The 24,538-nt window shown below is 35.4% G+C and overlaps 2 protein-coding genes and 1 pseudogene across 5 annotated transcripts; 2 read left to right on the top strand and 1 right to left on the bottom strand.

Moving 5' to 3' along the window:
* Window positions 1–8,035: 8,035 nt before the first annotated feature.
* Window positions 8,036–12,016, top strand: LOC141398350 (nudC domain-containing protein 1-like; annotated as a pseudogene).
* A 5,814-nt stretch (window positions 12,017–17,830) lies between these two features.
* RhoGAP5A (Rho GTPase activating protein at 5A) lies at window positions 17,831–21,841 on the top strand. 4 transcript variants are annotated; one of them, XM_073975090.1, is made up of 4 exons: window positions 17,831–17,976; window positions 18,896–20,154; window positions 20,218–20,323; window positions 21,285–21,841. In XM_073975090.1, the coding sequence occupies exons 2-4, from the start codon at window positions 18,963–18,965 to the stop codon at window positions 21,442–21,444; spliced, it is 1,458 nt and encodes a 485-aa protein (XP_073831191.1). In that variant the 5' UTR covers window positions 17,831–17,976; window positions 18,896–18,962; the 3' UTR covers window positions 21,445–21,841. The 4 variants fall into 4 exon arrangements, with proteins under 4 accessions (XP_073831191.1, XP_073831190.1, XP_073831193.1 ...); XM_073975089.1 differs by having other exon boundaries at window positions 17,831–18,090; XM_073975092.1 differs by having other exon boundaries at window positions 17,831–18,217.
* Window positions 21,687–24,538, bottom strand: PpV (Protein phosphatase V). Its single transcript, XM_073975094.1, has 5 exons — window positions 24,165–24,538; window positions 23,966–24,094; window positions 23,744–23,902; window positions 22,730–22,884; window positions 21,687–22,670 (listed from the first exon to the last, which is right to left on the bottom strand). The coding sequence occupies exons 1-5, from the start codon at window positions 24,327–24,329 to the stop codon at window positions 22,367–22,369; spliced, it is 912 nt and encodes a 303-aa protein (XP_073831195.1). The 5' UTR covers window positions 24,330–24,538; the 3' UTR covers window positions 21,687–22,366.

Genomic DNA, 24,538 nt, shown 5'->3' with positions numbered 1-24,538 from the left:
TGGACATTAACGAATTTTGAAAAGAAACTTTAACGAAATTGGTTTCATGAAACCTTGCTAGTCTGACCATCGACTTATTAAATAATACTTTTGTATTTCAGCAATATCAACAACAACTGCAGCAACAGCCGCAGTTCATCATGATGGCACCACCTCAGCAGCAGCCTCAGATCCTGATCCAGGCACCAGCCGGCACAAGAGGCGACATAACAACAACAAGTTGATTCTCAACCCCAAAAACAAAGCAAGCAGCCCAAAAATAAAAATTGGTATAACAACAAAGGCAAAAAGCAACAAAATGATCGTAATCACTACGACTTACGTCGGAAGACGTAACAATGATGATTATCACTGCGATGTACATCGTAGTGATCGTGATCATTATTACGCCTACTACGATGTACATCGTAGGGATAATGATCATCGTTACGCCGACGGAAGATGCATTGCGGAGGTACGTCGCACTGCTGCAGAGGAAAACAATGCTGCAGAGAAAACCAATGCTGCAGAGGAACACAATGCTGCGGAGAAAAATAATGCTGCAGAGGAAAACAATGCTGCAGAGAAAAACAATACTGCAGAGGAAAGCAGTACAGCACCAGCTCCGCAACGAGTTGTTGTCTAGGATCAAATCGAATCACCCCGGAGTGCCAGGAGTGACTGGACGGTTCCCTCCTAATGCCAAGTTTATACTTGCGCTCCAAAATCCACTGGATTTCACGAAATCCTGAAATACAGCCCGGTGTTTACACTTATTTTTTTGTTGATTTCAAACATATCACAATGATCAAGGTAGATGCATATGCGCAGCTGATCGAACATGAATTTTCAAAACAAGTTGTTGTAAATTGAATTAATCATCAAAAATATACGACAATATAGAACTTTACAACTTTATTTGGAAAATTATCGTAAAATTATCTTTATATCGTATTAATTGTGTATAGTACCACGAAATGAAAAACTAAAAAATGGTTTTATCGTTGAGACATCTTTATAATAAATTTTGATAGATAAAAGTTGTACTCAGAACCTGCACAATATTAGTACTTGCAGTAGTTTTCCCGTTTAGTGCTAAAAATGCGTTCCCGTACTCCGAAATCTAGCAAGACTTCCACTTCTCTTTAAACAAAAATAGCGCCGAATAACACCTCCTGTTTTCTGCCATACAATTTTGGCCTAGTAGAAACTAGCAGCAACCATGTTCATTGGCATCTAATATAATAACTGATACGTTGATTTTGATATTTATGCTGGAGTTTTTGCAATTTCCGTCATTTTTCCGTTCCCGTATTTTTTTAAGAAATTTGTATGGGGAAGCAAGTTTTGACAATTCGCTCTTTTTCTAACATTACCATTAAAAAAGTACGGGAACACAATGAAAAATAGCATTGTAATTTAAGTAATTTAATATTTTTATCACATTGTTTAATAATGTTGATACTAAATTTTTTTGTTGCAGCAATTGACCATCTACCTTGTTTATTGTGATACGTGAAAAGTGTTGCAACTTTTGGTACTTTTTTAGGCAAAAGCAGGGTTGTATATCATGTGTACTGTGATTTCGATGTTGATTTCGCTGAAATCACGAAATGAGATGATTTCATTTTTGTATGCGAAATCATGAGAAATTTTGCTTGATTCCGCGCGAAATCACGAAACGCCTTCGAAATCACGAAACGACGCCAAATGTAAACTAAGCATAAAAACTAATTATTGAATGAATTTACTTAAATAGCATAAATACTTATTTGTCTATTTTATTAAATATTGAATTTTTACCAATTGGCCATTAAATCCTTTTTTTATTGCTATTAAATAATTAAATAAAACAAAAATACAATAACAATTATAAAACGGTTGTTTATTTTGGATATATCTCATTTATCATCGATTTCATCTAGACAATATGGTGACGACTGGTACTGCGCGCTGTCAGTCGGAGACATTGATGGTTTTCTTCCTTTTTTAGCCAGTGAAATTTTTTGCCTTGGATAAAAAAGATAAAGAAAAACATCATTAGATTGAAAAGTAACCTTCCAGGAAAACTATATATCGTTGTGATGGGGGGACAATTTCCACCCGATCCGAGATTTGGCCCTAAACGACATTTAAGCCATTTTCAATCGTATCAATCGTACTTTTTGTTAAAACAGTGTCTAATGAAAAAAAAAAAAATAATTTTATGATTTCCAAATAACTTTAGATTTATTAACTCCATAAAATCTCATGCGACCAATCGTAAACGTGTAAAACACGACAAACTCTGTTGCAAAAACAGTTCAACTTTTGGTACTTTTTGAGTAGAGTTGGATTTTTTTGCACAAATACCGAATACAACACTGTATTTTTAGTGGATTTGTGCCGGATTTAAAATAAACCCAGTCGTGGGAGGATTTAATTTTTGTATGGCAAATCTGGTCAGATTTGACCAGATTAAGCAATAAATCCTCATGAAGTGGTTTAACCCGGCAAAAAGCTGTAGTGTAACCAAGCTATAATATTAAAAAAGAGTTCAGTTATGATGACTGACGATAATAAAAAGACTTATAACACTTTACAACATTTTCAAGATATTCTTGTGCAAACAATTTATCCTGTTAATTTTTTGAAAGTACAGACCCAAACAACAAAAACCCTAGTTGGGTTTTGTTGTGTCAGATCCAGGCAGGATTTTATCGTATTGTTGTTGTTGTTTCAAACATGGCTAAATATTGACATTTTACAACAAATCGGTTCTATATCTCTGAAAGGAATGAGAATCTTCTGACCATTGGAGCAAATTTGTTACAATTTCATATCATTTTTAAACCTGCAAGGCGTTCCTTTACTTTACAAAGCATACAATTTATATGAGCATACAATTTTTAACATTTTTTGCCACTCTTACCATTTTTAAAATTAAAGCTCTGTTCCAGAACTAAAAAGTTTTTTTAAATTTTTACTACTTTTACACATTTTGCGTTCCCGTGCGCAAAATTTATATGAAAATCCTTTACGACTTTTACAACTTTTACGACTTTTACCACTTTATAAAGTACGGAACAGGCCATATAGGAAAAGACCAATTGATAGTACATTTAGGAAATCCACTCGATTTCAACTTTACGTAAACATCAATTGAAAACTCGTCTAAAATCCAGTGGATTTCATTTGACGCGTAAGCAATGGAATTGCACAGGTAAAAAGCACCATAGGTCTGTAGCGATTCAAATATTCAGTACAATTTTTCAAACTCAGAACTTTATCACAAATTATAATAACAAATATTTTTCCAATTCGTATTTCTTGCAAAAATAGCGTATTTCCAATTTATATATATCCCAACCGCAATTCACTTTTCCAGCATTATTTTCCCCTGAAACCAATTATAATACTATTTAGTACTTTTTGTATAAATAAGTAAGAATTTTCAAAACCCCCTTTCTAAACACGAAATGCTAATCTAACACCGAATTTAAAAATTCCAGTTATACCCCTTTAAAAAATCACAAATTGAACAAAATTCTGAACCATATAGCAAATACCAAAATGTAACAAATTTTGTACCATTTAGCACTTTTCGTACACGACTTTCCAATAACTATCTGCTCTATCCGTTCACCTAAATCCAAATTATACCCAATGTAGTTCCATTTAGCATTTTATTTATATTGAATGTTGTTTATTTGTATTTAATTCACTCTGCTAGTACTTTATATCCTTAAGTCCCGGGCCACACTACAGTAATTTCACTGAAATTTATATGAAATTATGCGTGTCCAGATCGACATCCATAGTAGAGTAAAATCATAATTAAGAACATCTAATTTCATGAAATTTTTCAATGAAACTCACGCTAGTGTGGACCGGGACTAATGAAGACATGTGATTAATAAGAAATTATTTCTTTTTTTTCCTTTTCAGATGCCACGATTGAAGATCTGCTGTGTACCACAATGTGGCAACAAACAACCAATGAAGGGCGTTTCCTTCCACACCATAAAAAATCGTAGCAGGAAGTACTGAAAAGAATATACGGTATGTGTATTTTTACAAATATATTCATTTGTTCTGCACATTTTGAACAAAAATTCATTTATGAAACGCCTCGTGGTATGCTCATAATGGATATAGCAATGCCCATTCTACCACATAATGGCAACTGTGCAGAACAAATGGTCAACTACCGTAGTAATAGTATTAATTTTAACACTATTAGTACGTCCCAATTTACATTAGGCGAGTTTACTTGCGGCAATTGTCAGTTTGTAGGTGAGAGAGGGGGCTGAGAGGCAAAGGGTTACCATATGCCTCACCTCTCTCTCCATCAAACTGACAATTGCCGCAAGTAAACTCGCCTAATGTAAATTGGGACTACTATTAGTAGTAGTAATGATACCAACATTTGCGACAATAATAATTGGGCAAATAATAATGGTAGTGGCAGCGTCCATGACGCCAATGATGTCGTTCGCGAATTGCCCTCCGATCAACAAAATGTTACCGGTCGTGAAATGTCCTCCGATTCGCAAAATATCGGTAGCGGCACCGCATTGGTCGTCCATGAGTGGAATGATGTCGTTCGCGAATTGCCCTCCAATCAACAAAATTTTACCGGTGGTGAAATGTCCTCCGATTCGCAAAATATCGGTAGCGGCACCGCATTGGTCGTCCATGAGTGCAATGATGTCGTTCGCGAATTGCCCTCCAATCAACAAAATTTTACCGGTCGTGAAATGTCCTCCGATTCGCAAAATATCGGTAGCGCCAGGGCAATTTTATCGGTCTTCCATGACCACACTCATGCGGGTCGCGAATTGCCCTCCGATAGGCAAAACGAACGGGTGACGTAGGGGATGGAAGATACCAAGCAACGGTCCTGACCGGTTTTAACATGGCAAAGCCCAGGATTTATCTTGGTCCCTCTTTCATCCCAAGTGGACACTGACATCCCCGTGGTGTCACCTGGGGAACTGCCTTTAACACCCGTTAAAGGTAGTGAGCTAACATGTGCCGCGCGTTCACCCATAAGAACGTTAAAAACTTGGGTTTGGGCGTCGGGTTAGTAACCCTCCCCTAGAAAAAACAGCCTACTATGAAAAAACGAAAGAAAAGAAAAACAAACCCCTCTAAAGTTGACGAACCCCGCAAACGTTTTAAGGACCATGATCTGCGAATCAGCACCTGGAATGTTCGCACTCTTTATAGAGAAGGTGCAGTCTTCGCATTGACAGACGTACTTGAAAAGTACAAGACCGATATTACTGCCATACAGGAAATACGATGGATTGGAAAACATCTAAAGGTGACGCACTGTATTATAGCTGCCATGACGTAAAGCATGAGTTTGGTTGTGGATTCGTAGTTAGTCGGAGACTAAAACATCTGGTATCCAGCTTCACCCCAGTGAATGAAAGACTTGCTGCAATTCGAATAAAAGCTAAATTCTTCAACATCAGCTTTATTTGCGCTCATGCTCCCACTGAAGAAAAGGACGAACAGACCAAAGATATATTTTACGAGCGCTTAGAAGAAACATATGACCGTTGCCCTGCCCATGACATTAAAATCATTCTAGGCGATTTTAATGGCAAAATTGGAAAGGAGAATATCTTTGGCTCAACAGTCGGGAAATTCAGTCTCCACATTGAAACATCTGACAATGGTATGAGGCTGATAGACTTTGCAGCTGCAAAAACATGGTAGTTAGCAGTACCAGATTTAATCATCTCGATATTCATAAGGGCACCTGGCTGTCTCCAGATCAGAAAACAAGAAACCAAATTGATCATGTTGTGATAGATGGAAGACATTCATCGAGCGTGTTGGATGTACGATCGTTCCGAGGCGCAAACATTGATTCGGACCACTACCTTGTTGCAGCAAAGGTACGCACCCGCTTAAACGTAGCAAACAAAGTACGAACAGACACAACACGAAAGTTAGACATCGGTAAGCTGCAATCACAACAGATAGCCACAGCATATTCCACTCAACTAGCCCAATTGCTTAATCAAAGCCCTCCTCATCCCGATAACATATCAGCGCAATGACAAAGCATTGCCCACTCCATGCAAACAGCCGCAAAATCCATACTTGGATACCAGAGACCTCCACCAAGGAATCCATGGTATGATGAGGAGTGTCGTGCTGCCACCGAAGAGAAAAATGCGGCATATAAGGCTACTTTACAATCCGTAGCAACGCGTAGCGCACGAGAGAGATACAGGGAGAAAAGGAGGGAGGAGAAACGTCTTTTCCGCAGGAAAAAGAGAGATGGAAAAGCGGGAGTGTGAAAAAATCGAGATGTACAGGAGCCAGAATGAAGTCCGAAAATTCTACCAAAGAGTCAAGCATCAAACTGATGGCTTTGGTACAGGCACATCTTCCTGAAGAGACCAGCAAGGTAATTTGGTAACTGATACAGATAGTGTACTCAGGATATGGAAAGAACATTTTTCAAATCTGTTGGTATCCAATAGCAGCGAAGACGACGAAGATACCACAGTCCCAATCCCAGAAGATGGTATTGAATGTATACCGCCCAGCCAAGATGAGGTAAAGACAGCAATAAATCGGCTGAAGAATAATAAGGCAGCATGGGCCAATGGCTTACCAGCCGAGCTGTTCGAAACCGGAGGCGACACGCTGATAAGGTGTATTCATCAGCTAGTTAGCACCATCTGGCAGGAAGAACGAGTACCCGACGATTGGAACCTGAGTATCCTGTGCCCCGTCCACAAGAAGGGAGATAAGACTGTATGCTCTAACTATAGGGGCATAAGTCTACTCCCTATTGCCTACAAGATCGTGTCAGGGATATTGTGCGAACAACTAAAGCCAATGGTCAACGAGATAATTGGACCATACCAATGCGGCTTTAGACCTGGCAAGTCCACCATTGACCAGATATTTACCCTGCGGCAAATCCTGGAGAAGACCCAAGAGATGCAGATCGACACCTACCACCTTTTTGTCGATTATAAAGCAGCCTTCGACAGCCCGCTGCGTTCAAAGGTATTCCAAGCCATGTCTGAATTTGGTATTCCCGCAAAGCTCATCCGGCTTTGTAAAATGACTTTAACTGACACGAGGTCCTCAGTTAAAATAGGAAAGAACCTCTCCGAAGAGTTTGGTGCCAAAAGAGGTTTCAGACAAGGAGACAGCCTTTCGTATGACCTCTTCAACATCCTGCTAGAAAAGGTTATACGAGAGGCAAACGTCAAAAGAAGTGGCACAATCTACACCTATAGTCACATGTTACTTGCTTATGCTGATGATATAGACATCATGGGTCGATCAGTAAAAGAAGTAACTGATACCTTTATAAAGGTCGAAGGAGAATCTGCTAAAGTGGGTCTGGCGGTAAACGGTGAGAAGACCAAGTTGATGGTGTCGACGCGCAATACGTCCATTGAGCTCGGACCGACTGTGGAAGTTGGTTCCTATAATATTGAGGTAGTAAAAGACTTCGTCTACCTCGGCACCTCCGTCAACACAACAAACGACATCAGTTGTGAAATAAAAAGAAGAATTGTATTGCCCAACAGATGCTACTTTGGATTAAGTAAGCAGTTTAAAAACAAAGCCACATCTCGCGAAACAAAAATAACGCTCTACAAAACACTGTGCTTGGTGTGTTTGAGAGAAAAATTCTTTGAAAGATCTACGGACCAATCTACGTTGACGGTGAATATCGACGTCGCATGAACCACGAGCTGTATCTGCTATACAACGACATCAATATTGTTAATCGTATCGAGATGCAGCGATTGCGTTGGCTAGGCCATATCATAAGAATGAGCGATGATGAACCCGCTAAAAAGGCGTATGAATACATGCCACATGGCGGTGCAAGCAGAATTGGCAGGCCAAGGAATAGATGACGCAAACAAGTGGATGATGAGATGAAAAGGCGCGGTATTCCAGAGTGTAAAGCAACAGATAGAGAGGAATGGAGATCTCTTCTTAGTTCGGCCTATAGAACAAATGTTCTGTAATGGGCCAGCTAAGTAAGTAAGTAAGGCAAAACGAACATGTCAGCGGTTGCGAAATGCCCTCCCATGCGCAAAATGTCGATATCGAAGTGACCTTGGAAGGTCAAAATGAAAATGTCGTTACCAGTCGCGAAATGTCCTCCGATTGGCAGAATGATATTGATAATATCGATCGCGCAATGCCCTCTGCTGTGCAAATTTATAATATAAATGATGGCGGCATGCCCGGGCTGCAAAATCTTAATATTTGCACAGTGACCAATAACTCTTTAGATCCTACTGACCACCAATTGGTAGAAGCCTTACTTTGGCTCCAGGGATCCAAAAGTACTGTTATTAATAATACTAGTAGTAGTAGTAATAGTAATGTTGATGCCAATCTGCCAAATATTGGTAATAATAATAATTGGCAAAATGTTTATGATATCGATCATCAAATTTCGTCCAATAGTTATGATATCGATCATGAAATATCATCGGATGGAGAAAATGATGATATCGATCGCGAAATATCATCGGATGGGGAAAATGATGATATCAATTATGAAATTTCCTCGAACAGTGATGATATCGATCGCGAAATATCATCGGATGGGGAAAATGATGATATCGATCGCGAAATATCATCGGATGGAGAAAATGAATCCATGCCCTCAAATGGGCACAATAACAACGAGATCAACTATAATGATCGCGTGGTTCACCAACATCACTCGAGGCGCAAACGGAAGAGGTGCTTCGTGCCGCGGCTCGTTACGATCTAGTACTTGATACAAACAATTGGAACATACCGCGATCACATGAAATCGAGCTTTTGTTTCCACAATCTCCCATGGGTTTCGATACAGAAGTGACGAATATTTTGCGAGAATATTTTTCGACTAAATCATTAGAAGAAAAACAATATGTGCTACAATTCGATGAAATAAAAGTAAAACATGACAATGAAAGTCGCGATGCATACGTCTTTTTGTTGAACAACCTTCATAAGTATGACAACACTTTATTGATGGGTGTTCTCTTATCACCAAGAAATTTAAAACATGAAGATGTTCGCAATATGTTAGTAAATATTCGAAACGAAGCGGTTAATATTAGTTAATATTAATACGTAGGCGATTGTGATCCAAAACATTTACATATGTTTATTCAATATTAGCAAACCTTATTCAAGATATATTGAAATTGTTCCTTGTCATGAAGAACTATACGCTTTTGATATGATCCATTGCTTGTTAACTATATGGAAACACTTCATGGCAAACAAAACAAAAATTCGTCAAACTTATACAAATATAAAATTTGTAAAGAATGTTGTACAACTCACTGCCAATGATAACAAATTATTATATAAAGGTTATTTCTTTGAAGATAACGTTACAGACGTCCTTACAAAAACTTTTAATGAAAATGTTATAAATTTATTAGGACGTCTAACATGTCAAAGGCGTGAAAGGGGGATTTTAGATAAAACAAAGGCATTTGTAATCGGTATTACAAAAATAGTAGAATTATTTATTAAAGAAGAAAAATTCACTTTTAATGAAAAAAAAAAAACAAATTTTAGCAGATGCTATCCATTTTTGGAATATCGTAAAAATTCCAGGATCCCGTACAAAAGCCGTTCGAAGAACTTTACACAATATTCTATTCATACTAGAATATTACGGAGATGTTCCTCTAAAAAATTGTACAACCCATTACAACATAGAAAAATGTTTTTCAAAGATTAGAGGACGTTTACCAAGTAAACCAACTTTAAATGATTTAATATATATAAAATCAAGATCAGATGCAGTGATCAAATGCAAAAAAATAATACACCCAAAAACATTTTGGTGTGATTCTAATTTTCGAAGATAATTCCAATTCGAAAGTAATTCACATAAGCGATAAAAAGAGACAACAAGAGAGCATTTGGCGAAAAGTTTGACAGTTTACATCAGCCATGCATAAATCAGTACTCTAGCGTACATTTCGTTTCGTGTGTTTTATTATTCTCTTGTGCTCAGTCGTTGGTGAGACATCAACGAATACACACAAGCACGGATTTATGAACTGTTTTCTTTATGTATGTATGCCAAAAAGGATTTCAGCCTTGAGACCCAAATCGTAACCAGGGAATTCTGCAATTTCAACATTTTCATATTGTTAACCATTCTCCTTGGCCAATTGATAGAACTTATCAATGCTTGCCAAACGATCGCCCTTGACTGCATGTGTGGTCCCACACATTTTATTTTTCTCCACTGGGCCAAGAGCAGCAATGGCATTTTGAAATTTTAGATACTCTGGAAGGCAAAGGTTCTCTATACTATTGCGCCTTTGAGCCGCGTAGTGAATCTTTGATTATAAGTTCCAATCATGAATTTAAATGGCGTTTTAAAAAATCATATAATGAGCCCTATAACGATGTTGCCGATGAAAATAAACCACAATTACATGATAAACCAGAAAATGAAATTTCCGGATTTTCATGGACACAAACTGATGAGGATATCGTTGTAAAGTTTGACGAGAAACCAAATGCAGAAAAATCTGACTACAACATTAAATGTGTTGCAAATAAATTGACCGTGAAATACAAGGATGCCACTCTCTTGGACTGTGAATTGCGAGAGAAAATTGATCATGATTTAACAACATGGACTATTGTAAGTAAAATCATATAAAATTCTGTAGCCCTAAGAGATTCTAGAAGCTTCTCTTTTTTAGGAAAACAATTTCTTGCAAATTACTTTGGTGAAACAATAGTCCGGCTTGCATTGGCCATTTTTGTTAGCTAATGACTTGGGACCCAATGAAAACACAAATGGAAAACAACAAAACTGCATGCCAATGGAACAGCAACCTACTGCAAATCTAGAAACACCCATTGAGGACTGTGATTTTCCAATGGGCATGGTCAAGGAAGAGATAACGATATGTAAGTACCTACCAAGGTAAATTTAAAGAAGGTATGTGCATGAATAACTACAACTAACAAATTTACAAAAACAACATTGATGGTACTGAAAAGTAATTGTCAAAGAAAATATTGAATAATAGGGTCGTTCCAAAATTTTTCTCAGGAAAAACATAAATACATTTTGAAAATCCTCCAAAATAGAACAAATTTGAATGACAATGTAAATATAAAGAATTCAGAACTGTCGTTGGTCATTTTTATTACACGTTTAGGAAGAAAAACAGTATTTTATGGTAGCAAATTTCGAAGTTTCAAATTTATTGAGTAGACCCTATTACATTTTGAAAACTAAATTTACAAAAAATGTAAGAACACAGCTGATTGTCACTTCTACCCTGTATAACTCTTGTGCCAGACACTGAAAATAATACATGAAAATATTATAGCTTTTAGGAGAGAGCGGAGGTGAAGAGCTCCCTTCTTACCCATAAGCTCAACACATTTTCATGAAAATTTTCATAGTCTGGCACAAGACTTAGTGTACCTTGGTACCTACTACTTACTATGAAAATCATAAAATCAAAATTAAAACTTATTTTCATTTTCAGCTCGCTATAATTTCCCCACAAAAACCACAACACATTCCGTTATAATGAACTAAAGTCCGCCACTGTTTGCTACATCGCTGAGACCAGGTTTTCCATTGGCAATGTGTTGATTGTTCACTGTGGTTGCAACAATTTAATCCCACAAAACCGGATGAATGGTCTCTTAGACATGAGGGAAACCTGCATGCATTTGCTTATGTCCAGGCATCGAAACAACAAAAGAAATTCATTGACTGTTCCCCAGATTTAGGTTACGCCATTATATCGGAATCACACCGCCATGTATTTTTATATAAATCTAAATATGATACTGCCAGCGGTTTAAGGAATCGCAATGGACCACAGGTAACAATTGGCAAACAGCATTTAATAACTTTGGAAGATGCAGGAGAAGTTTTGGGCTTGACCACAGCAAATTCCGTGGCTACTTTATTAACAGAAAAATGTGTATTATTTGTACAAATTGATAGTTAATAAAGAAATTGATAGTTAATAAAGAAATCTGTTGCCTGTGTTGAATAGTCTATGCTTAAGTCTTCAAAATGTGGGGTTTAGTTTTTGAAAACTGCATTATACCTCTCTGCGTTAAAGTTAAGTATACAGCCACTTCTATGCACCAGATTGACTCGGAGGAGTCTTCTCAACAATTATGTGTCTGTGTTCGTGTATTGGTTTCACTATTGGAGCGGCAATATAACAAAGGTCACCTGTTGCTTGTATCGTTGGGATGGTGACATTTTGCGAAAGGATTTACAAGAAACAAAGGAGGAGGACTTGCCTTTCTTATACACCAGTCTGTCCATAACAGTACTATCTCGCTTGACTCTACTTTAAATAGAAGGTGCGTATTCTGAAACTAGAATGTTCGCAGATGAGAAAAATAAAAAAATCGCCTTAGAGCTTTTTAAATAAGTCGGGTTCAAAGTTCACTTTTTTAGGATTTTTTTAGGTTTTCACGATTTTCCTTGGAAAATGTTGTAGCTGTGAAAATTATCTAGAATATTTGCTTGCCTTTATTTATGATTTCTTCCTATGTTTTACTATATAGAAGTTCAGGTCACATTTTAATTGTTTTTTTTTTTTTTTTTGTTAGTTTTTCACGGTTTTGATTGAAAACTGCAAGTCTTATCAAAATGGGACTAGACAAAATCTGTGAAAATTCTCTACACTACTGTCTTTTGTATTTTTTTCCTAGGTTGTAACCTTATTGAGATATATAAGTTTAAGTTGGAAAGTGCAGTCATTTTTTTAGGATTTCCACTGCTACAACAATTTCTTTAGTCCCATTTCTATAGGTCTTGTGGTTTCCAAGCAAAATCGCGAAAACCTAAAAATGTGAACTTTGACCACGATTTATTAAAAAACCCTTCCGCGATTTTTTTTGTTTTTTGATTTTTAACATCTATGCACATTTTAGTTTCATAATCCGCAAAAACTTCCCAGGTGTAAGCTCCTTTCATGTAATGTTGGTTCAGGCGCACAGTGTCTAGTGACCCACCCATACATGGAATTTATGGTAACAGAAGTAAAATGTGAGATTGCCCTGTGTTATATGAAAGATATTCAGGCCAATCATAAACATCATCTCACCGTGAGTTTTCTCACTCTCGCCCCTCCCTTATTAAAAACACCATAAGAGGTAGTTTACACTATCTATCAATGTCATATGACACGAAAAAAAAACCATTCCATATCTGACCACGGAGGCAATGTGGAGACGTAGTTTTTTACATTTTTGCTGGTGTGGGCCGACAGAGTAAATGGTGTAAGGAAAATCTCCAATATTGCACATATTAGCGAATATATAACAATGGAAAATTTTATGTCATATGACATTTACATATAGTGTAAACTACCCTTAAGGGAGAACAAAACTCACGTTCGTGAGAAAAGTAGCTACAATAAATGCCAAAAAAGTGAGAATGTTACCTCACATTCTCATTTTCTCTTACTACAGAAATCAAGGTGATTTGAACAAAAAATTTAAATATGGACATTTTTTATAGAAAAAAAAAATTGACGAGAACAATTATTTTGCATTTGTAATGATAATTAGCTGCATTTATTTGTGTTTTACGTTGAAAGTAACAAATAAAAATCAATTAGAAATTCTTTTGGCAACTGTACATGTTCATCCGTGTTTTAATGAAGCAAGGAAGACCTCAATCGAGTTTGGCGTAATTTGGAGGCGGAGTTAAAGTTGGCCAATATTTTTCAGATATGTGAAGCGGTTCAGAATCATAGGGTTGCAACAGGAATGGAGTACCCAATCAGGAGCAACCCCTTTCTGAAATTGTTGTTCCTTTGCGGCAACTCAAGATAATAAGTGACATATCGTAAGTGCCTTTGAATTGTTCTTTGTTCGCTAAGGTTCCCAGCAAAATATTGATGCTAAAGATGCTATTCAAGCATGAATGCAAGTGACATATTACCTTCGCCCATCTTTTTACAAGACCGTTACCCCCAAAAGATCCAAATCATTTTGGTTGGCATATTCAATAACGCAGTGGAATGGTATCTTAACCCAACTTGGCATGACATCACTAACGCTTTGTCATGTCATATGCCACGAACAAGAAGGAGTCAAAATATGAAGGATTAAATTCATAAAGTAAAATATAAAAATAATATAAATAAAAACATAACAAAAAAGATAACATTATGAAATTGGTTTAAATGAAGAAAGGAATTTAATTGAATTTTACTTAGCATTCATAAAATTGGTCCTAATGGTGGAGAAATGATCGGATGTTTCACGTATTGTATTTATTTACAATTCTTGAAATTCCTTCAAATGCTGAAGATGGGATCTTTCACAACTTCATTTGAACTAATACAAAAAATCCAGTGAGATATTGGCATCGCATGGAACAACTTCCACAACATTTTGCTTGGTTTTCTTTGTATTCCTCAGCATTTGTCGTTTCGGCCATCATCCAAAATGCAATATTAAACATTTTCATTTTTTTTTGCCATTTAATGACCTTTAAACGATTTTTGTTCAGTTTTTTTGCAAATTGCAGAAATTCTTCGGACGTATATAAACAATTTTTACATACATACCATGGTACAATTAGAAAGGTAGATGCCTAGGCCCAGCTGATCGAATCTAAAACGTCAAAAAACTAGGAATTCGCCATGAAAAATCAAAACAAAAAACCATATGATTCGGTGGTTTTTTTCCAAAAACGTATAGGTGTAAAGACTAGAAGAAATGCATTTTCCAAAAACATATGCTAATAGCTCCACATTTTGGTTTCAGATGGCTACACAACTTACACTTCCGTTACACATGCCAGTAAATTGGTGCCAACTTAGTACATGTATTATACTCGAAAATGCCGAAAAAGTGTTCGACTGGCATGCAGTTTTCTTGTGTGTTTACACATGCCAGTGCAAGTTCAATTCCAAAATTATTTTAAGCCACATATAACACACGAAATTGCATTATATTTCAGATTCAAAACACAATTCACAACATATTTTACTATTTTTATTTTATTTCGTTTTAAAAAGATTGTTTTCAATCATAAACATAATGAATCTGGTATTGCCGCCTTTTCAATATTGTATAATCCCAGAGGGGAAATTATTTATCAACCTATATTTGCATGAAAAACATCAAAATTAGGTGTGTACGATAACCCAATAATTTGTACAAATTCGTACAAATTTTTACTGAATGCTGTTCGATAACAAAATTATCCAGCCAAAAAGAGCGAGTTTGGAGAGATTTTTGGAGAGTTTTGTGACTGAGAACTTGCAAATTTTTGCTGGGAAAATTTGTCCCGCAAAAATTTGCAAGTCTGATCAGCTGACTTTTAATCACCTGTTCAATGTAAACAAATCGAAATGTTAACATTTTTGACCAAGAAAATTTCACAATTGCACATTTTTTAGACTCTAAAGCGTTGTGGATAGTATTAAAGCATTAAATAAGTAAAGTGCAGTTTTAAAATTTATGTTTTTGTTCCGTTTGGTTTAAAATATCAAAAGAAACAAAAACAAATTTTATACATTTTCGGAAACAGCTGACTTTCTTGCAAGTTTTTGCAAAATGCTGTTCGATAACTTTCTGCAATTTTTCTTGCTTGAAAGAATAAAATTCACTGAGGTTGCTGGAACTGACTGAGTAATTATTGCTGGGAAAGTTATGGTACACACCTATTATGTCTTTACTAACCACTAATATATTGCAGCTGCCAAGACGTATTATTTGTGTTTCCTAATCTTTTTGAAAATATGCATTAAATCTTTGCATTCTTAAAAGAAACAAAAATGTACATGGATTAAAAAATAGTCTCGGCAACTCTTTTTTCTTTTTCGACATATCATTGGCAGCCAGCTCAAAATTTTGCTGGCATGAAAAATATAGTGCCAGTGGAGTCGACAATTCAAAAAATGTAATTGTGGTAGTAAAATATTGTGTACATGGTTTAATAAGAAAGGTTAGCCAAAGCTTTATGTCAATTTAAATTTTTTTCATTCGAGTATGCCTAAAACTTCAAAACAATATAAACAATCTGTGTATGTGTGTGTGGTGTTTGAAAAATATGCCAAACAATTTTAAAAACAATCGAATTCAATGATTTTTAAAATTGTTTTTTAGACCATTTGTATGGAAGAAATTGGTGAGATTTGCATTGAAACAATCAGTTTATCATATTCACAACTCGATTATGTGGAGAAAACTTAACTCTTCATACATTTTTCGCGTTTTTTATAAAATGCTCAAAAAATGCCTTGTAAACAAACCCAATTGTTGGTTTTATTTTGAAGTTTTAGGAATTCAAGAAAAACAAGGGTTCTATAGATTTTTTTCATTTAAATCTACCTCTTTACTTATACCATGATTGTGTATGTATTGAATTTTTCGAACTGTCACTGGCATGTGTAAAGGTTGGGTTACTGGAATTGATAGCAGCAATGCCAATCGTTTTTGATTCCCATTTCTCGCGGCAGAAAACATTAAAGTCGTGTTTTGTGGCTGAAATTTATTTATTTTCTTTTTTATTGTTCATTCAATGAAAAAATCAAAAGCGAATGCCGTCAAATGCCAAGTTTACACTTGCGCTCCAAAATCCACTGGATTTCACGAAATCCTGAAATACACCCCGGTGTTTACACTTATTTCTTGTTGATTTCAAACATATCACAATGATAAAGGTAGATGCATATACGCAGCTGATCGAATATGAATTTTCAAAACAATTTATTGTAAATTGATTTAATCGTAAAAAATATACGACAATATAGAACTTTACAACTTTATTTGGAAAATTATCGTAAAATTATATATATATATATATATATATATATATATATATCGTATTAATTGTGTATAGTACTAACAAATGAAAAAATAAAAAATAATTTTATCGTTGAGACATCATAATAATAAATTTTGATAGATAAAAGTTGTGCTCAGAACCTGCAAAATATTAGTACTTGCAGTAGTTTTTCCATTTAGTGCTAAAAATGCTTTCCCGTACTCCGAAATCTAGCAAGACTTGCACTTCTCTTTAAAGAAAAATAGCGCCGAATAACACACTCTTCTCCTGTTTTCTGCCATACAATTTTGGTCTAGTAGAAACTAGCAGCATGTTCATTAGCATCTAAATATGATTGCTGATACGTTGATTTTGACATTTCTGCTGGAGTTTTTACAATTTCCTTCATTTTTCCGTTCCCGTATTTTTTACGAAATTTGTATGGGGAAGCAATTTTTAACAATTCTGTCTATTTTCTAACATTACCATTAAAAAAGTAAATTTTTTGTTCCAGCAATTCGCACATCTACCTTGTTTATTGTGATACGTGAAAAGTGTTGCAACTTTTGGTATTTTTTTAGGCAAAAGCAAGGTTGTATATCATGTGTACTGTGATTTCGATGTTGATTTCGCTGAAATCACGAAATGAGATGATTTCATTTTTGTATGCGAAATCATGATAAATTTTGCTTGATTCCGCGCGAAATCACGAAACGCCTTCGAAATCACGAAACGACGCCGAATGTAAACCAAGCAAAACTTGAGTTTTAATGTTTTTCTTGTCACTATTCCAATGAGTAACAGTTTTCGTTTAACAGAATGTTGCTATGATATCGTAGCAACAGAGGTTAACTCCCTCTACAGTTAATTTTTCACACTTGACTTTTCCTATTTTATAATATCGACATCTTTGTTTTTTCCAAAGATGGAAACACTTCCGACTTTGAGCATATTTTGTTTGCTGGGTAGGGTCGTTTTTACACAAATACCAGGAATTTTGTTAACTTCCTGCTCCCATCTCATTCGCAAACTTAACATTCCTCCTCTCCTTCTTCTAAACAACTCAATTTCAGTTTGACGTTTACTAACACAAACAAGTAAACAATTAGAACTGAAAAACTATTTTACAGATCTTTTTTGTTTGCAAATTAAAGAAATGTGAAGAATTATCAAATAAATATAAATGTATTAAATAAAATTGATTTTTAAAGGTGTGGTGGTCGTTCATAAAACGAATACTGTAATTAAAACAATGTAAATGAGAATGTGTCTTCGGCCTAATTCTAATTTGGTTCAGGGAGAAGTGAAAATAATTAGTGTTTATGGTAACTGAAAAACTAGTTGGAATGATATTACATGAAATTTCTTGGCTCTAGTATCACTAGTTAATCATCAATAAATAGCATGTATTTATATACGTAGACGACTAATGATGAATGTGGCATTTGTTGGGTAATGATGTTGCCTCTAATTTGTACAGTAGTATTTACATTCATTTCTACAATTATAAGCTGAAATAATCACATTTAAGTAAACAAAGAAACACAGAGACAATGGCATAAGATGAATGTAGTGGCTGGACTCAGAAAATTCTGAAATCTTGTCCACAGGTAGGTCTTGGAATGCTGACTACGCCAATATAAAAATCATGCGCGGGAAGTCCGTATTTCCCGAGATATAGGCTTCGAAAATTCCGAAAAACCCATATGATTTTTGACAAAAAATTATTTTGAAAAAAATTATGATCGCGTTAGCCCTGTTTAGTATCTGTCCATAGGAGAAAGTCTTAAATCCCGGCCGAAGGCCGGCTATTTTCCACTAGAATTTAATTTTTGAAAACTTTCTGTGGAAAATGTTCCAAATCCAGCCACTACATTCAACTTGCTCCGAGACAATAATTAAACACTTGGATTTTTAAACAAATAACAATGTAAATGAGTATTAATAAAACAATGTAAATGAGTATTAATAATGTACATTCGTACATACATATGTAACTGATAGCAACAACATCCTCTGCACAGATGAATATACATACCATAGATAAAATTGTAATCAACAAAATCAGATCTTAATCTTATTCATTAGCAATAATACAAGTATTTTACTAATCAATATTTTTCCTTTCAGATTGCATATTAGCTAGAAGCAACATTTAATTTGCTTTCTTTACACATATATAATAAACATTTAAGAAATGTCGACGGGGAAAGAGGAAAAGACTGAAACGGTGCAGAAAGTATGGAAACCAGAATTGTACAAAATTCAGTTGGAAGCACCAACACCAAAACCATTGTATACAACAAAATTTCTAACCAATAATTTTGAAAATGAAGAAAAAATACCCAACTTCTATGGAAGTGAATATCATGGATGTATGAGTCATAAAGAAGCCGAAGAATTGTTGAACAATAAAACGGATGGCTCATTTCTTGTACGTAAAAGTCCAGGTGCCGTGGACTATTATACACTAAGTGTTCGCTTTAATAAGAAAACAAAACATTTCAAAATCTACTTTAAAAGTGGTCAGGGCCACTACTTGCAAGAACAATCGAAGCATTTTGATAATATTCATGATCTGGTTGCTGATGGTTTGGTTAATTTTTATATGCAGCTACACGCTGGACCCATAATACAAGAGATCAATCAACAAACTGGCAACTGTTATCAGCAAAGTCCTTATATGACTTTAAATAGGCGTAAACTAAGAGCCTTGTCAAATGATCTGCGGAAATCGTTGGTCAACAAAACCAATGACAACAAATTGGATGTAAATGATGATAATAAAGCTGTAGGAGATGCAAATAAAACCACTTCCACGGTGGACGGTTGTATTGAAAGTAGTACTGCCAAAACTTCCGATTATGGTGATACATTGTTGCCATTTGTCTACGAGAAAGCTCATGCCTTTAAGGTCCACACATTCAAAGGTCTAAATTGGTGTGATATATGTGCCAATTTCCTATGGGGTTTCACAGCTCAAGGTGTTCGCTGTGAAGACTGTGGCATAATTGCTCACAATAAATGTTCTGAATTGGTACCGGCTAAATGTTTACCAGACTTGAAAAATATTCGTGGCGTTTTTGGTACAGATTTAACAACCGTGGCCCAGTTATATCAATGTTCAATACCATTTGTGGTACGTCGTTGTGTTGAAGAAGTGGAAGCCCGCGGAATGTTGCAAGAGGGAATATATCGTGTATCCGGTTTTGCTGATGAAATAGATGCTCTTAAGCTGGCCCTTGATACGGAGGGTGAAAAAACTGACATGTCAGAGACAGCTTATAGCAATATTAATGTCATTGCAGGAACACTGAAATTGTATTTGCGCTTATTGCCGGTCCCACTAATAACGTATCAGGCATATCCCAGTTTTATGGAGTCATCAAGTAAGTTTCCCTCTGTCTCAGATTTGTTTCTAGATTAAACATTTGATTTTTTTTTTCTTTCAGGAATTAATATCCAGGATGAACAAATTAAGAAAATGTGTGAAGCAGTTAAAAAACTTCCAATGGCCCATTATGCTTGCCTTAAATTTATGATGGAGCACTTGAAGAGGTACTTTATGTATATTTTTGGGTATGTTCTGAGACACACTTCCGCTCTCACTTCACGCCTTAAGCATTTTGTCCACCCCATTAAGATCCATTAGGGTATTTAAAAAGAAGAGTACACCCTAGTCCATCCATAAAATACTTGAAAAATAAGCATAAATTGGGTGAACAAAATGCTTGAGGCGTGAAGTGAGAGGTGAAGTGTTTCTCAGAACATACCCGATTATTTTAAGTAATTTTAGAGAGGGTCTTAGAAAGGGTCTTACCACCATTGGAAAGGATCTTACGAAGCACCCTTTCCATTGATGAGACCCTTACGAAACACCCTTTCCATTGGAAATGGTCTTACGAAGCTCCCTTTCCATTGGAAAGCATCTTACGAAGTACCCTTTCCATTGCAAAAGGTCTTAGAAAACACCCTTACCATTGGAAGGGGTTTTAGAGTGCACCCTTACTATTGGAAGGTGTATCTGGATGGCCCCCTTTCCATTGGAAGCGGTCTTAGAAATCACTCATTCCATTGAAAGTGTTTTCTAAGACACCTGTTTTGTAAAAAATACATTCCAAAGACAGATAATAAACACTCAAATAAACGTGTTGCCACCGTGGTGCAACGGTATGTACACCCGCCTCGCACGTTGAAGGTCGTGGGTTCGATTCCCCGGCAAGGTAACATCAAATTTTCGACGGTGGAAAAATACCCCTCAGTAATGTTGGCGACATTTTCTTAGAACTTCAGCCACGTAAAATATATCTACAAGATGTGTCTTAGGCGACAAACTTCAGGTCCCACATCATTGAGTTAATATGAATCGGGATGCACTCGGTGATATAAGAGAAGTCTCTCTTGTTCCTTCTGGGATGTTTGTGTAACAATTATATATTATTATCATAAATCTTTAATATTTATAGAAATTATTCTTCTTTAGATTAATTAATAATTTTTTATTTATTTTTTTTTTCAGAGTTGCTTCCCATTACGCTGTCAACAAAATGAATGAACATAATTTGGCAACGGTATTTGCACCAACATTGATTGCAACCCCACAACATTTAACGAATTTAACTGAAGAAATATTTATGTTGTCATCTTTGATAACACATTGCTCTGTTATTTTTAACTAAGTTGACAATCATTTGAAATATTTTTAACAACACACACAAGGTGGAAAATATTTAAATATCTATCATCCCTATGTAGGAAGGGGTTTTCTTTAATGTTTAATCAGAAAAACCTAGCACCAAAGTATTTATAATAATCTACATTCTTCATGGAAAACTGTCCTCCATCCTCATATACATATGTATGTACACATGGTTATACAGAAAACAACCCACACATCTCTATACAACTTGACCCACTCATATTTACTCCAAGAGCATTTATTTATTATAGAATATAGCAAAAAGTTTTTTTACTTTTATATATATTTATATATGTATTTTGGGCATATATAGCGTAAAATATATATGCAGCCTTAAAATATAAAGCAAATAAAAATATTATGTCTTTTTACAAGTACTCAAAGTTGTTTAAATTAGGAGTTCCTTTGAAGGAAGACAACCACAACATAGACGATTAAAGGTAAATGTTCTTCTGGCGATTTAAAATAAACAGTAAAATGCCCATCTTTATGAATCTAAAAACAAAATTTATATACAAAATGTTTTATTTTATTAATTTTTTTACTCCTTGTCTACAACGATCAGAGTAGAACACAATTGTTTGGATACATACACCCCACCATCATACAATATTCCACATCATCATCATCATCACTATTGTGAAAAAAGGAACCACAGAAAATTCTAATAGGCTGGATAACATACAAAAAACTAATTACGGCTAAGACAACTCAAGTCTTAATTTCGTATATTGTGTGTAGATAGGTTGTGTGTTGGAAGTGTTGTAAAAAAGATGAAAAATATAGAATACTTATTTTTTGTTTGTTATAAATTGTGATATACATTATTAAAGGCAATATTCAATCAGCATTACATGCAAACGATGTAAATGCCTCTTTGTTGTTCTAATTAGTTTTTGGTTTTATAGGAAATATGGTGTAGTATTGTGTGGTGGTATAACACGATCCGTTTCGGGTACAGCTACAAATATTTTCGTTGTGCGATCCTTGGCTGTTTGGAAATTTAACATTGCCGCAACATTACCGCAACGATAACAATAATTTGGCGCCGACCATACCGTAACCAATTTGCTATCAAACATATATTTGATACCCTCGTTGACCAATTGATGTGCCCGACATATTAATTCCAAATTATTTATTTGCATAAAATCTTTGGTTACTAATTGGCCAAAAAGCCAACCGGCCCCTCGAGGACTTTGACCCCTGAAAAAGATAAAATTTGTATTAATTTGTTTACTTGCATTGTTGTGTGCTACACATACCAATAATCCATTTCTTCTGGATCGGACCATACTAAATCACAGAATGCACCCTTATAAGGAATTTCACCATTCCGATCAATGGTTCTTATTTGATCCAATGTAATAATCTCAGGACTCAAGCCGCCATGTACACACAGGACTTCTTCATCGATAATCTGGATATATGAATAAGGGAGATATTAAAAAGTAGAAAAATAAATCAAAACTAAAAAGGCAAGACAATGTTGCACTAACCCCAACCTGAACATTTTGTACCCTACACTAAAGAGGGAACAAACGCAAGAAGACAATACACGTGAATATTAATATATAGGTTTGGTAGAAAGGACAATAAACTTGTCTTAGAAATTTTGAACAAGTCATGTTAAGTCAAGTCACTTCGATATATATTCCACAGAACCTCAAAGTTCCGTAAATACACTTCATTTTTTTTTACAGCCGACCAATGCCATGTATTTATCATTGTTATGGCCAAGATTTAATTTGCTTTAAAAATTACGAATTAGAATGTATATATTCCAAGGGTCCAATACCGGCTTATCAAAAGTTTTTTTTGCCAACACTTCCAGAGGTTTACAATGATACCCATATTTCTATGGTCGGGAGTAAAAATATAAGAAATATCTTTGAAATCCCATATCTCGGGAAGTATGGGCTTGTGCAAATTTATATCGTTATACTGAGGACCACAAGAGTATCATTGATATATTTACATGTCAACATGATCCAGGCCCTAAACTGAACTTAAACCTACCTTCTACCTTATTGAATATTTGTGATTTAAATTGAAAAAAAATTCCCAGTCAAAGCGTAGCACGATATGCTTCACTTTTATCCCACCCATTCTTCTTCTTACTTTTGACAGAAATTCGAAATAGAATACGTATTAAATATCTTCAAAACAAATTCCCACTAGCTATTTTTTATCTCAAATTTAGCAGCCATTTTAGTCCAGCTTCTACGTTTGTCATCCTACCGTGGAGTTTAAAACAGAATAAACATAAATATACTTACAGCAGCTATGGCCAATAAATCGAACACTTTACAACAATATTTCCAGGCATTTGCATTACCATATTTACTAAAACATTCATCGTAGAAACCATAGACTTTCGTGATCTGACGAGACTCATGGTTTCCTCTCAGCAGAGTTATGCGATCAGGATAACGGGCCTGCAAATAGCAAAGGAAAATATTATATACAAACGATCCGCATTATTTTTGATATGTACGTACCTTTAATGTCAACAAACGTGTCAGTGTTTCAAGACTATAATATCCTCTATCAACAAAATCACCCATAAATATATAACTTGTGTTTGGTACAGCACCGCCAATGGAGAATAATTCTTCCAGGTCATAGAACTATAAAGATAAATGGGAAGCATTTTTTTAATGGGCGTTTTCATTTTTATTATTAATATTTCTCACTTACCTGGCCGTGAATATCTCCACATACCGTCACGGGTGTACGGACAGGTTGAATATTTGATTCTTCCAAAAGTATTTCACAAACAATATCACACAGCTTCTTTAAATCATTTTCCGGTAAATACCGACAATCTTTGACGATTTCAATCCATCTATCTAAATCTGTCATGATCCTAGTCCTGTATCCTTATTATCTTCGTTATAAAATAAAGGCAAAAATCTTATCGCAAAAAAATGCGTTCTCAATCCCCCTAACTTTTGCTTCTTCTTTTCTGATACTTTGTGGGTGCTAGTAAATATACAATAGATTGATGACACACTACAGGGCAGTGAGTGATTAAATAAAAGCGTCAAGCGTCTAAAGTGCGCAGGAAAATC

This window comes from Musca autumnalis, unplaced genomic scaffold (assembly GCF_047663935.1).
Source record: "Musca autumnalis isolate F117 unplaced genomic scaffold, ASM4766393v1 scaffold_3, whole genome shotgun sequence".
In the NCBI taxonomy this organism is placed as follows: domain Eukaryota; kingdom Metazoa; phylum Arthropoda; class Insecta; order Diptera; family Muscidae; genus Musca; species Musca autumnalis.
This window is presented reverse-complemented; position numbering and strand designations above follow the sequence as displayed.

Coding starts and splice junctions, on each gene's coding strand:
- RhoGAP5A (XM_073975090.1), top strand. CDS start 18,963: ATGTCGACGGGGAAAGAGGAAAAGACTGAAACGGTGCAGAAAGTATGG. Junction 20,155..20,217: donor CAGTTTTATGGAGTCATCAA/GTAAGTTTCCCT, acceptor TTTTTCTTTCAG/GAATTAATATCCAGGATGAA. Junction 20,324..21,284: donor ATGATGGAGCACTTGAAGAG/GTACTTTATGTA, acceptor TTTTTTTTTCAG/AGTTGCTTCCCATTACGCTG.
- PpV (XM_073975094.1), bottom strand. CDS start 24,329: ATGACAGATTTAGATAGATGGATTGAAATCGTCAAAGATTGTCGGTAT. Junction 24,095..24,164: donor GTGGAGATATTCACGGCCAG/GTAAGTGAGAAA, acceptor TTATCTTTATAG/TTCTATGACCTGGAAGAATT. Junction 23,903..23,965: donor CACGTTTGTTGACATTAAAG/GTACGTACATAT, acceptor TGCTATTTGCAG/GCCCGTTATCCTGATCGCAT.